General features: G+C 36.9%; 2 protein-coding genes and 1 long non-coding RNA gene across 3 annotated transcripts; 2 read left to right on the forward strand and 1 right to left on the reverse strand.

Moving 5' to 3' along the window:
* Window positions 1–569: 569 nt before the first annotated feature.
* LOC127340106 (protein FAR1-RELATED SEQUENCE 5-like) lies at window positions 570–3,263 on the forward strand. The gene is made up of 4 exons (XM_071827500.1): window positions 570–834; window positions 922–996; window positions 1,069–1,185; window positions 1,272–3,263. The coding sequence occupies exons 1-4, from the start codon at window positions 754–756 to the stop codon at window positions 3,261–3,263; spliced, it is 2,265 nt and encodes a 754-aa protein (XP_071683601.1). The 5' UTR covers window positions 570–753.
* Window positions 3,264–6,075: 2,812 nt separating this feature from the next.
* Window positions 6,076–6,891, reverse strand: LOC139837645 (uncharacterized). Its single transcript, XR_011754236.1, has 3 exons — window positions 6,777–6,891; window positions 6,320–6,684; window positions 6,076–6,151 (listed from the first exon to the last, which is right to left on the reverse strand). It is a non-coding gene; the product is annotated as an uncharacterized lncRNA (long non-coding RNA).
* A 1,611-nt stretch (window positions 6,892–8,502) lies between these two features.
* On the forward strand, window positions 8,503–9,932 carry LOC127340107 (protein FAR1-RELATED SEQUENCE 5-like). The gene is made up of 2 exons (XM_051365886.1): window positions 8,503–9,784; window positions 9,871–9,932. The coding sequence occupies exons 1-2, from the start codon at window positions 8,503–8,505 to the stop codon at window positions 9,930–9,932; spliced, it is 1,344 nt and encodes a 447-aa protein (XP_051221846.1).
* The last annotated feature ends 3,942 nt before the right edge of the window (window positions 9,933–13,874 follow it).

Genomic DNA, 13,874 nt, shown 5'->3' on the forward strand with positions numbered 1-13,874 from the left:
AAGAAAATACTGAAGAAAGAGTGACAGATAATGAGCGACGGAGAATGAGAGATAGAGAATCCTGAGACTGAGAAACTGAAGAATGAAGAAGGATCAATCTGAGGATAGAGCAAATAAAAGCCAATCAGAGATACTGAGCAACTGACAGGACTGAGAAACTAAACTAGAAACTAAACTAAGAACCGATAACTGATGACTGAAGAATAAAGACTGAAACTGAAACTTAAAATACACTGTGAATAATCTAACTTAGACTGAAACGGAGAATGAGCGAGAAGACTGATGAATGAAACAGAGAGTGAGCGACAAGTAATGAGGGATGGAGAATGAGCGACAAGTAAACTGAAGAAATAATGAAACGGAGAATGAGCGAGAATCACTTAGACTAAGAATGAGAAGAAACTGAATACTGATGAGAAACTGAAGAGATACTGATGGCTGGTAGTGTTAAGTTCTGTTGATTGGCAATGCATGCCTGCCTTACTTGGGATACTATGGCATCTGTTCTCTGGCCATATTTAGATGGTTGACACATATGTCTAACAATGCAATTGATGAGATCTGCAGTCCATATAGGCTGCAGATTACAAAATTTCAAAAGAAAATACTCATAACTAAAGCCACAGAAAAAACAAAGAAGCCACAGAACCAAGACGGCTAGCCACTAGGGAGCTCGAAAATGTTAAGTGCGATGTGCTTTTATGCTTGCAAATAAAATTGTTATGCAGTATTCATGACTTTACTAATAAAAACATGTATATTTCTCTTATGCAGGATACAGGAAATTACTCACAAACAGTTAACGATGATATGCTAGATGACTTCTTCAATCAGGTATGATGAAAAAACAAATGAAACAAGAGCAAAAATAAATAACTTACCATTCATAACAATGCTTAATTAAATAACATCTTATTGCAGGAAGGATTTTCATATACAGGATTGCTTCTTGGAACTATGAAAAAAAATGAAGTGAATCAAATAAGCGGTGACCAGGTATTTTCGAACAAACCAATTATAAACAAAAAAATAAAGTACTTAAAATTATTGCTAACCGATTAAATGCAGGGACAAACTAACAAGGACACAGAGGATGACAAGGTGGACACATCTACTTCGTTCCTGGAAGAAGAAATTGATGATCCATGGAATTTAAACATGTTTGACAACATGAACCTAGATCAGGTTATTAACATTAATAAACTCTGTTTTATAATAAAAGAAACCTCAAAGAGTACAGCTGATAAAAATAAAAATATACATGCATGCAGGTTACTGATAATCCAAGTACAGAGCAAAACTATGGGATGAAGCACCCAATGTCAGAGGATTACCATGATCAAGCATCGACAAGCACGATTACTGACAACTCACCCAATCAAACTGAAGAACAGCGCAAGGACATAACTGAAGAATATATACACATATTCCTACAAAATGAAGAGTTAGCTGCTGAGGGAAAGGAAATGGAGGAGGATACACCAAATGAAAGTGACAGCCAGTTAAAACCTGAAAAGGGAATGCATTTTCAGACAAGAGAAGAAGCTCAGAAGTTCTTCAACTTGTATGCATACACTGCTGGCTTCTCAGTAAGCATTGTCTCTTCTTACCGTACTACAAGTAAGAAAAGAAACAATGAAGTCATAAGATTCACTATGAAGTGCAACAAGTACGGGAAAATAAATGAACAAGAAACTGAGCAAGTTGTAGCACAGAGACAAAGCACGGTCATAGCGAAAAGTGATTGCAAAGTTGAGATGGTGGTCAGTGAGAACAAAGGATTTTGGGAAATTACAGGACTAAACCTTTTGCACAACCATCAACTCAGCCCTCAAAGCAGGTTTTTCAGATCACACATCTACATGTCTGACGGTGAAAAGGAAATGATACGGACAATGAAATATTGCAACATGCCTACTAGAGACATGGTTGCTGTCTTGGCATTCATAAGAGGAGGGATGGAACAACTACCATACAACAAGAGAAAGGTCAGCAACTACAACAATTCAATAAACAGGGAATTAACAAACAATGACATGATGGAAGTTCTGGACTGGTTTAAAAAGAAAAGAACTGAAAACCCAGGATTCTATCACTCGCTTGACTTGGACAAAGAAAACAAAGTCAGGAGTGTGTTTTGGGCAGATGCAAGGGCAATACAGTATTATGACATATGTGGTGACTGTGTGAGCTTTGACACGACATTCCTAACAAATAAGTACAATCTCCCTTTTGCACCATTTGTTGGAGTGTCGCCACACGGAAAAACTTACCTATTTGCATGCGCATTCATAGTCAACGAAACATCAGAAAGTTTCCAGTGGTGCTTCAGGGAATTCAAAGCAGCAATGGGTGGAAAGCCACCAAAAACAATTATAACTGACCAGGACAAGGGCATGGCAAGTGCAATACCATCTATTTTCCCAAATGCTATACACAAATGTTGTTTGTTTCATATCAAGAAGAAAATAGATGACAAGGGAGGCACTGTATTTCAAGCAAATGAAGGCCTGTATGAGGAACTACAAGATATAATTGACAAGTCCTTGACAGTGCATGAATTCGAAACACTATGGCAGCAAATGATAAATGAGTACAATGTGGGACATATTAAAATATTCCAAGATCTTTGGAAAAGCAGAGAGAAGTGGGTACTAGTTTACTTCAAGAATCATTTCTTCCCATTCATACAAACAACGGCTAGAAGCGAAGGAACTAATGCATTGTTCAAGAAGGGAGTTGGACCACAATTTAGCATGACAAGCTTCTTGAGAGAATACCAAAGAATAATGGATAACATGCATGCAAATGAAAACGAGTTGGATCATAATGCAACTAACAAGAAAGTCAGGGAGAAAAAGTTCATCACTCAATACTACATTGAACGGCAGGCACATGAGCTGTACAATTTAGCAATCTTTAGAAAGTTCCAGCTAGTCCTAAATGATGTAACAAGACTCCAAATAAGAGAAGATGTTAAAGGGAAGATGTACTGGGTGTTTCAGGCAGCAAATTATCCTGTAAAAGAGCATAGGCACAGAGAGTACCTAGTACAAGTTAATGAAGAAACAGAAGACTATTCTTGCATCTGCTGCAAATTTGATAAAGATGGTCTTCTTTGCTCACATATCCTCAAAGTGATGTTGCAACTGCAGGTAAACAAGATCCCAGATAAGTACATAATAGAAAGGTGGCGGAAAAGAGAAAGAAAACTTCTGAAACATATTGTTCCACCACTAAATGAGGACAAGACATGCTTTTAAGATTCAATGTTCTTTCTAGAATGTTAGGACACACGGCTTCAAATGGTTCTAAGAACAAAAGAAAATACCAATATTTGCTACAAGAGATACCAAGACTTGAGGCAGAAATGGCCAAAATGGACACAGACACATATGATATGTCAGCTATGGGGCAGAACCGCTCATCAAGAACAATAGTCAATCTGGATCCTACAGGTGAAAGTGGAACAACAATACAATTACTTGACCCAGATGTTGCTGATACAAAGGGCCGCCAAAGATTACTGACTATAAAGGAAAGGATTAAGCAAAATAAGTTCTATACCTGCAGCCATTGTGGTTCTACTAATCACACAAAGAAAAAATGTGATAAGTTGCATTTGGTCTTCAATTTGCCAAAGAAGAACAGAGGAAAGAAGAAGAAGAAAGAAAATGAAGGTTCGAATAATTCTTATTACTAAAAAAAAGATATGAAAGCAAAAAAGACTATAACTAATTATGATATAAACTGCTTTTGCTACCAGGTACACAAAAAAAAGGACAAGAAGCTGAAGCAGTCAAGTCCAGGGACAGAACTCAAGACTGAAATAAGAGAAAGGAGACGACCGCTTCAAAAAGAAATCAAATCTGATTGCGTAAAAAGATGTATTAGTAGATGGCAGAGAAAAAGCCAATAATGTGTTTGTTCTTATTTATTGTAACAGATATTTGTATAAAACAAATCTATTCATGGCTGTATGCACTTGCTCAGACCCCAAAAAAAAAAAGAATAACAATGAGTTATGTAGCTGGGAATCATGTAACCATGTGTGGAGAGTTATATGCCTATCAATGAGATGTGCTACACTAAAAGTATTTCCGTGAATATCGGGGAGCTTTGCAAAAAGGCAGAGACAAAAATGTGCTGGAATTGCACCATAAGTGTTACATATTGTGTCATAGATTTGAAAAGTTAGTGCACTACATAGACTTCAAATGTGTTTTGTTGTGCTGGAATTTCATGGTATCTCATGGAAACGCAACAAAAAAGATAGCAAAAACTAAAGTGTGTTTCCTCCTCCTTTTCCCGGGCTTGGAACCGGCTACACCATCCTTGTAAAAACGAAGTAAGGAAGAAATGGCGTAGGCGGAGTTACCCACCCCCTAAAAAACCCCAGAAAAAGAACAAATGCACCCCTGACAAAAACAAAAAAATAATGAAAATTATACTAGTGATCTTACAAAGAAAGATCTCTCTGAAGTGACAATGGAAGATGGCATACAGAGTGATTCGAGTCATACAAGTACCATTTTCATGGCATCTCAGACTGACCTAGCAGAGCCTAGCTCAGACCCTACTTCTCATGATACCAATATGATAAGTAGCAAGGAGGATCTTGATGAGAACATACTGAATAATTCCTGTACATGAAAAAATAGAGATATATCTGTGCCAAAAACAGAGAAAAAGCGAAAAAGGATGTTCATGAACAACACAAAGCTCATGATAGCTGAATTACAACACATACTATGTTCAAAACACACATATTATATGGAAAAAAAACATGACAGAGTTCATAAAGGAAAAGCGTGACACAACTGATTAGTCTTGATGAGGAGTAGAACAAAAATTGAGGATCTACATCAACGAAGCTGACGCACAAAATCCTCCTAGAAAAACGAAAAAAAATGAATAAGCGTACAATCAGCTTCATCGACACTAAGTTAATGAGACAAAGAAAAATGCAGAAAAAATGTTACCTTCACATAGTAGTTGGTAACTATGCTATGATCAACTGTATTGCCACTATGGAAGAACAGACGGTTTGCATACTGAATGCGCAAGTGAAGAACGTCATCTTTACTAAACTCCTTGCGGAGGTCCTTGGTGGGATCAAAAACTTCAACAGACCTCATTGTAAAGACACCACAATCATGACTGACCAAAAAAAATATGGGCATAAAATTAGTAATTCTATGTAACACATTTTGAAAAAAATGTGCAGAAGTTGAACAAAACCAAGAATGGTGTCCATTAACTTACCAGTGTTACAAAAAAGACAACATTCAACACTATAGAAAGAAACCTTGTATGAACTATACTAGAAAAAACATTAAAACAGAACTTACGCATTCCCCTGGCGTGGCATGTTGGGAGTCATAACACTAAATTTCTTGAAATCAGGTTCATCACTGTTGAATATCTTCTTCCAAAGAAGTGTAAAATTCCTAATCTGTTATTGACAAATAAATAGTAAGACACTATGAAAAACAAAAAACCTTAGGTGTAGATAAAATGAAAATAAATATAGATTTGTCAAGAAAAACATACTAAGGGGGCACGAACTGCAATCTGATAATCCGATTTTGCACTGTAGAACGAATCAAGAAACGCAAAAAGCTTGAACTTGAAGTCTACCACGAAAGAAAACCAATGATCGAGATGACATATGGGAAAGAACAACTGCATGGGATATGTATACAAAGATTAAACACATGTACATTAGCAGATATAGTATAAAAAAATTTGGAGCAGATGAATCAAGTCTACACACTCTATCTGATAAATCAAGTCTTTTCCCTTTACTGGCTCTAGCAGCACCAAGAAATGAGGTACGGACAATGTTCACCTGCATTGGACTAGATAAATCAAGGATGCTTTCCTGAAAAAAGAATGAAAAGCATTTTCATACAGGATTAAAACAAGGAAAGATAAGGAGACAACAAAATATTGAAAAAAAGGTGTAGATGCTCATACCCCAACATATGAAAAGAAATAATGCCTCCCAGATTTTGAAGGATGGTTGTCTTCGAATAGCTTCCGACAGAAACACGGGATCAAGAAGTTGTCAATGTGTCCATCACGCATAAGCGTCTGCCCAAGTGAAATAAAACTACAGTGGACACCATGATATTTAAGAGCATAATTCCTGAATTGAAAAAAAATAAAAGAAGAATGATAAGTGAGGTATACAATCAAATATGAATGATAAGTGAGGAAACAAATCAAAGGTCTGAAAAGGCAGGAAAAAAGATACTTAACAAAAATAGAGAGAAGTAGAAGAACAAACAGAAAAAGTGAGAGATATAAAACATACTTCTGAATTCGATCGGTGTACGCCAGCTCAACAATTGCACAGAAATGCATGATATCATCGTCAGATACGGGGAAACGTGGATTATCTGCTAAAGGAAAGACCAGACTGTTCTTCGGCTGAAGAGTAACAAAACCATTGACTATGGCAGGCTGTTTTTGAACAAATTTATCGACATCTACTACCTCCACACCTTCTTCAACGACATGCAAGCTGCCCACTCCAATTTTCATAGGTTTATTGACATGCGACGATCTGGGATGCACTGTCCTGTTGTAAACATCATCACCCTTCGCAGCTAACTCCTTTTGCTTATCCTTGAAGCTTGATGTACCAGTGATAGTAACTCCAGGTGATGCATCCGCCTTCTAGAAATTCAGAAAAAACATGAATTAAAAAATGATGAAAAGGCTGAACAAGATTTAAATAATTATAAAGAATGAATTAAAAAGAAAAATACCAAAATGGCTTCAGGTGTTGTGTCACCAACAGGGATTGGAGCTTGTTTGCTTCCATCAGATGCTTTTGGTAAAATATTCTGCATTGAAGTAGTCGCTGGTACTTTCATAGCATCCTGCATACATGAAAACACAAACGGAGAAAAATAGAAAGAGTTGGAAACCAAATTGGGATGTTTACACAAAAGAGCCAACATGATAGAATATATGCACTTAATTGAAAAAATAAAATTAATGAAAGCAAAAAGGAACACTAACCATGACACCACGAGAAGGTGACAAATTCAAACGACCGATGGGAGATATCAAATCGGACTGACAAGGACCAGGAACATTATTTTCAGGCAAGTGTAAACTCAATCTGGACATGACCTTACGTAGAGGATGAATTTGTGGTGCTGCATTCAAGAAGAAAAATTAAAAAGAAGGACATACTAGGGAAAAGAAATAATGAAAACAGATTTCTAAAAAAGAAAATATAGAAAAGTATGCTAAATAATAAGCAATTGCCTGTCAAGTTGAAGTTCTGAACAACATGATTACTTGTGAGGGCAACAGGAGTATCTGCGCACATAGAAGTAGAAATGAACATGACGATATGCTAATGGGACTCTCTAATCATCATCTAGCTGAAAATGGAATTGGGTTCAAGTCAGATTTCACCCAGCCCTATTCATTCCCCCTCCCCCTCCCCCTCAGTCCCCTTTTAGTCAAAAAAAGCCCCACCTCCGCTCAGTCCGGCCCAACAACCATCAGTCCGGGTTTTTTTTGGTTTTTTTCATTTTGGCTGTAGCTTCCTGGGCCTTACAGATTCGGCCAGGAACTAGCCCTTCAGGCCACTTCTAACAACTAGATCTCCACGTCGCCTTCCTTCTCCTTCTTCCTCCTCACGTAAAGTATACATACACTGCTGGCTTCTCAGTAAGCATTGTCTCTTCTTACCGTACTACAAGTAAGAAAAGAAACAATGAAGTCATAAGATTCACTATGAAGTGCAACAAGTACGGGAAAATAAATGAACAAGAAACTGACCAAGTTGTAGCACAAAGACAAAGCACGGTCATAGCGAAAAGTGATTGCAAAGTTGAGATGGTGGTCAGTGAGAAGAAAGGATTTTGGGAAATTACAGGACTAAACCTTTTGCACAACCATCAACTCAGCCCTCAAAGCAGGTTTTTCAGATCACACATCTACATGTCTGACGGTGAAAAGGAAATGATACGGACAATGAAATATTGCAACATGCCTACTAGAGACATGGTTGCTGTCTTGGCATTCATAAGAGGAGGGATGGAACAACTACCATACAACAAGAGAAAGGTCAGCAACTACAGCAATTCAATAAACAGGGAATTAACAAACAATGACATGATGGAAGTTCTGGACTGGTTTAAAAAGAAAAGAACTGAAAACCCAGGATTCTATCACTCGCTTGACTTGGACAAAGAAAACAAAGTCAGGAGTGTGTTTTGGGCAGATGCAAGGGCAATACAGTATTATGACATATGTGGTGACTGTGTGAGCTTTGACACGACATTCCTAACAAATAAGTACAATCTCCCTTTTGCACCATTTGTTGGAGTGTCGCCACACGGAAAAACTTACCTATTTGCATGCGCATTCATAGTCAACGAAACATCAGAAAGTTTCCAGTGGTGCTTCAGGGAATTCAAAGCAGCAATGGGTGGAAAGCCACCAAAAACAATTATAACTGACTAGGACAAGGGCATGGCAAGTGCAATACCATCTATTTTCCCAAATGCTATACACAAATGTTGTTTGTTTCATATCAAGAAGAAAATAGATGACAAGGGAGGCACTGTATTTCAAGCAAATGAAGGCCTGTATGAGGAACTACAAGATATAATTGACAAGTCCTTGACAGTGCATGAATTCGAAACACTATGGCAGCAAATGATAAATGAGTACAATGTGGGACATATTAAAATATTCCAAGATCTTTGGAAAAGCAGAGAGAAGTGGGTACCAGTTTACTTCAAGAATCATTTCTTCCCATTCATACAAACAACGGCTAGAAGCGAAGGAACTAATGCATTGTTCAAGAAGGGAGTTGGACCACAATTTAGCATGACAAGCTTCTTGAGAGAATACCAAAGAATAATGGATAACATGCATGCAAATGAAAACGAGTTGGATCATAATGCAACTAACAAGAAAGTCAGGGAGAAAAAGTTCATCACTCAATACTACATTGAACGGCAGGCACATGAGCTGTACAATTTAGCAATCTTTAGAAAGTTCCAGCTAGTCCTAAATGATGTAACAAGACTCCAAATAAGAGAAGATGTTAAAGGGAAGATGTACTGGGTGTTTCAGGCAGCAAATTATCCTGTAAAAGAGCATAGGCACAGAGAGTACCTAGTACAAGTTAATGAAGAAACAGAAGACTATTCTTGCATCTGCTGCAAATTTGATAAAGATGGTCTTCTTTGCTCACATATCCTCAAAGTGATGTTGCAACTGCAGGTAAACAAGATCCCAGATAAGTACATAATAGACAGGTGGCAGAAAAGAGAAAGAAAACTTCTGAAACATATTGTTCCACCACTAAATGAGGACATCACAGTTTTAAGATTCAATGTTCTTTCTAGAATGTTAGGACACACGGCTTCAAATGGTTCTAAGAACAAAAGAAAATACCAATATTTGCTACAAGAGATACCAAGACTTGAGGCAGAAATGGCCAAAATGGACACAGGCACATATGATATGTCAGCTATGGGGCAGAACAGCTCATCAAGAACAGTAGTCAATCTGGATCCTACAGGTGAAAGTGGAACGACAATACAATTACTTGACCCAGATGTTGCTGATACAAAGGGCCGCCCAAGATTACTGACTATAAAGGAAAGGATTAAGCAAAATAAGTTCTATACCTGCAGCCATTGTGGTTCTACTAATCACACAAAGAAAAAATGTGATAAGTTGCATTTGGTCTTCAATTTGCCAAAGAAGAACAGAGGAAAGAAGAAGAAGAAAGAAAATGAAGGTTCGAATAATTCTTATTACTAAAAAAAAGATATGAAAGCAAAAAAGACTATAACTAATTATGATATAAACTGCTTTTGCTACCAGGTACACAAAAAAAAGGACAAGAAGCTGAAGCAGTCAAGTCCAGGGACAGAACTCAAGACTGAAATAAGAGAAAGGAGACGACCGCTTCAAAAAGAAATCAAATCTGATTGCGTAAAAAGATGTATTAGTAGATGGCAGAGAAAAAGCCAATAATGTGTTTGTTCTTATTTATTGTAACAGATATTTGTATAAAACAAATCTATTCATGGCTGTATGCACTTGCTCAGACCCCCAAAAAAAAAGAATAACAATGAGTTATGTAGCTGGGAATCATGTAACCATGTGTGGAGAGTTATATGCCTATCAATGAGATGTGCTACACTAAAAGTATTTCCGTGAATATCGGGGAGCTTTGCAAAAAGGCAGAGACAAAAATGTGCTGGAATTGCACCATAAGTGTTACATATTGTGTCATAGATTTGAAAAGTTAGTGCACTACATAGACTTCAAATGTGTTTTGTTGTGCTGGAATTTCATGGTATCTCATGGAAACACAACAAAAAAGATAGCAAAAACTAAAGTGTGTTTACTCCTCCTTTTCCCGGGCTTGGAACCGGCTACACCATCCTTGTAAAAACGAAGTAAGGAAGAAATGACATAGTCGGAGTTACCCACCCCCTAAAAAACCCCAGAAAAAGAACAAATGCACCCCTGACAAAAACAAAAAAATAATGAAAATTATACTAGTGATCTTACAAAGAAAGATCTCTCTGAAGTGACAATGGAAGATGGCATACAGAGTGATTCGAGTCATACATGTACCATTTTCATGGCATCTCAGACTGACCTAGCAGAGCCTAGCTCAGACCCTACTTCTCATGATACCAATATGATAAGTAGCAAGGAGGATCTTGATGAGAACATACTGAATAATTCCTGTACATGAAAAAATAGAGATATATGTGTGCCAAAAACAGAGAAAAAGCGAAAAAGGATGTTCATGAACTACACAAAGCTCATGATAGCTGAATTACAACACATACTATGTTCAAAACACACATATTATATGAAAAAAAAACATGACAGAGTTCATAAAGGAAAAGCGTGACACAACTGATTAGTCTTGATGAGGAGCAGAACAAAAATTGAGGATCTACATCAACGAAGCTGACGCACAAAATCCTCCTAGAAAAACGAAAAAAAAAATGAATAAGCGTACAATCAGCTTCATCGACACTAAGTTAATGAGACAAAGAAAAATGCAGAAAAAATGTTACCTTCACATAGTAGTTGGTAACTATGCTATGATCAACTGTATTGCCACTATGGAAGAACAGACGGTTTGCATACTGAATGCGCAAGTGAAGAACGACATCTTTACTAAACTCCTTGCGGAGGTCCTTGGTGGGATCAAAAACTTCAACAGACCTCATTGTAAAGACACCACAATCATGACTGACCAAAAAAAATGTGGGCATAAAATTAGTAATTCTATGTAACACATTTTGAAAAAAATGTGCAGAAGTCGAACAAAACCAAGCATGGTGTCCATTAACTTACCAGTGTTACAAAAAAGACAACATTCAACACTATAGAAAGAAACCTTGTATGAACTATACTAGAAAAAACATTAAAACAGAACTTACGCATTCCCCTGGCGTGGCATGTTGGGAGTCATAACACTAAATTTCTTGAAATCATGTTCATCACTGTTGAATATCTTCTTCCAAAGAAGTGTAAAATTCCTAATCTGTTATTGACAAATAAATAGTAAGACACTATGAAAAACAAAAAACCTTAGGTGTAGATAAAATGAAAATAAATATAGATTTGTCAAGAAAAACATACTAAGGGGGCACGAACTGCAATCTGATAATCCGATTTTGCACTATAGAACGAATCAAGAAACGCAAAAGCTTGAACTTGAAGTCTACCACGAAAGAAAACCAATGATCGAGATGACATATGGGAAAGAACAACTGCATGGGATATGTATACAAAGATTAAACACATGTACATTAGCAGATATAGTATAAAAAATTTGGAGCAGATGAATCAAGTCTACACACTCTATCTGATAAATCAAGTCTTTTCCTTTTACTGGCTCTAGCAGCACCAAGAAATGAGGTACGGACAATGTTCTCCTGCATTGGACTAGATAAATCAAGGATGCTTTCCTGAAAAAAGAATGAAAAGCATTTTCATACAGGATTAAAACAAGGAAAGATAAGGAGACAACAAAATATTGAAAAAAAGGTGTAGATGCTCATACCCCAACATATGAAAAGAAATAATGCCTCCCAGATTTTGAAGGATGGTTGTCTTCGAATAGCTTCCGACAGAAACACGGGATCAAGAAGTTGTCAATGTGTCCATCACGCATAAGCGTCTGCCCAAGTGAAATAAAACTACAGTGGACACCATGATATTTAAGAGCATAATTCCTGAATTGAAAAAAAATAAAAGAAGAATGATAAGTGAGGTATAGAATCAAATATGAATGATAAGTGAGGAAACAAATCAAAGGTCTGAAAAGGCAGGAAAAAAGATACTTAACAAAAATAGAGAGAAGTAGAAGAACAAACAGAAAAAGTGAGAGATATAAAACATACTTCTGAATTCGATCGGTGTACGCCAGCTCAACAATTGCACAGAAATGCATGATATCATCGTCAGATACGGGGAAACGTGGATTATCTGCTAAAGGAAAGACCAGACTGTTCTTCGGCTGAAGAGTAACAAAACCATTGACTATGGCAGGCTGTTTTTGAACAACTTTATCGACATCTACTACCTCCACACCTTCTTCAATGACATGCAAGCTGCCCACTCCAATTTTCATAGGTTTATTGACATGCGACGATCTGGGATGCACTGTCCTGTTGTAAACATCATCACCCTTCGCAGCTAACTCCTTTTGCTTATCCTTGAAGCTTGATGTACCAGTGATAGTAACTCCAGGTGATGCATCCGCCTTCTAGAAATTCAGAAAAAACATGAATTAAAAAATGATGAAAAGGCTGAACAAGATTTAAATAATTATAAAGAATGAATTAAAAAGAAAAATACCAAAATGGCTTCAGGTGTTGTGTCACAAACAGGGATTGGAGCTTGTTTGCTTCCATCAGATGCTTTTGGTAAAATATTCTGCATTGAAGTAGTCGCTGGTACTTTCATAGCATCCTGCATACATGAAAACACAAACGGAGAAAAATAGAAAGAGTTGGAAACCAAATTGGGATGTTTACACAAAAGAGCCAACATGATAGAATATATGCACTTAATTGAAAAAATAAAATTAATGAAAGCAAAAAGGAACACTAACCATGACACCACGAGAAGGTGACAAATTCAAACGACCGATGGGAGATATCAAATCAGACTGACAAGGACCAGGAACATTATTTTCAGGCAAGTGTAAACTCAATCTGGACATGACCTTACGTAGAGGATGAATTTGTGGTGCTGCATTCAAGAAGAAAAATTAAAAAGAAGGACATACTAGGGAAAAGAAATAATGAAAACAGATTTCTAAAAAAAGAAAATATAGAAAAGTATGCTAAATAATAAGCAATTGCCTGTCAAGTTGAAGTTCTGAACAACATGATTACTTGTGAGGGCAACAGGAGTATCTGCGCACATAGAAGTAGAAATGAACATGACGATATGCTAATGAAAATATACCAAGAGAGATGGAATGTAAAAGCTGAAATGTATACCAATACAACCAATGGCTGGAGAAATGGTGATGTTGCTCTTGTAACAAGGATGTGCATTTGATAGAAATTGAAGAACATTATGAGATAAAATCTCCAACATGTTCTTGTTACCAAATTGAGATGACGCCAAACTCTGAACAGTTTCAAAAATACCATCTATAATCTGCAAGCGGTGACATATAAAAAGTAAACACAGTAAAGGTCAGGAAAAACACAAATGATAAAAGGATACATTAACATAGACACTTGGAAGATCAGATCAGTGGAAAATATATAAGAAAGATGACAAAAGGACTACAGGGGTGACAGAATAATTCCTTTCCATCCAAAATCATACCAAATTTA

Source organism: Lolium perenne, chromosome 3 (assembly GCF_019359855.2).
Source record: "Lolium perenne isolate Kyuss_39 chromosome 3, Kyuss_2.0, whole genome shotgun sequence".
NCBI classification, from domain to species: domain Eukaryota; kingdom Viridiplantae; phylum Streptophyta; class Magnoliopsida; order Poales; family Poaceae; genus Lolium; species Lolium perenne.

Excerpts from the sequence above, each read along its gene's own strand:
- LOC127340106 (XM_071827500.1), top strand. The coding sequence starts at position 754 with ATGTATATTTCTCTTATGCAGGATACAGGAAATTACTCACAAACAGTT. Across the intron at positions 835-921 it reads TAGATGACTTCTTCAATCAG|GAAGGATTTTCATATACAGG; the intron begins GTATGATGAAAA and ends ATCTTATTGCAG. Across the intron at positions 1,186-1,271 it reads ACAACATGAACCTAGATCAG|GTTACTGATAATCCAAGTAC; the intron begins GTTATTAACATT and ends ACATGCATGCAG.
- LOC127340107 (XM_051365886.1), top strand. The coding sequence starts at position 8,503 with ATGGCAAGTGCAATACCATCTATTTTCCCAAATGCTATACACAAATGT. Across the intron at positions 9,785-9,870 it reads GAAGAAGAAAGAAAATGAAG|GTACACAAAAAAAAGGACAA; the intron begins GTTCGAATAATT and ends TTTTGCTACCAG.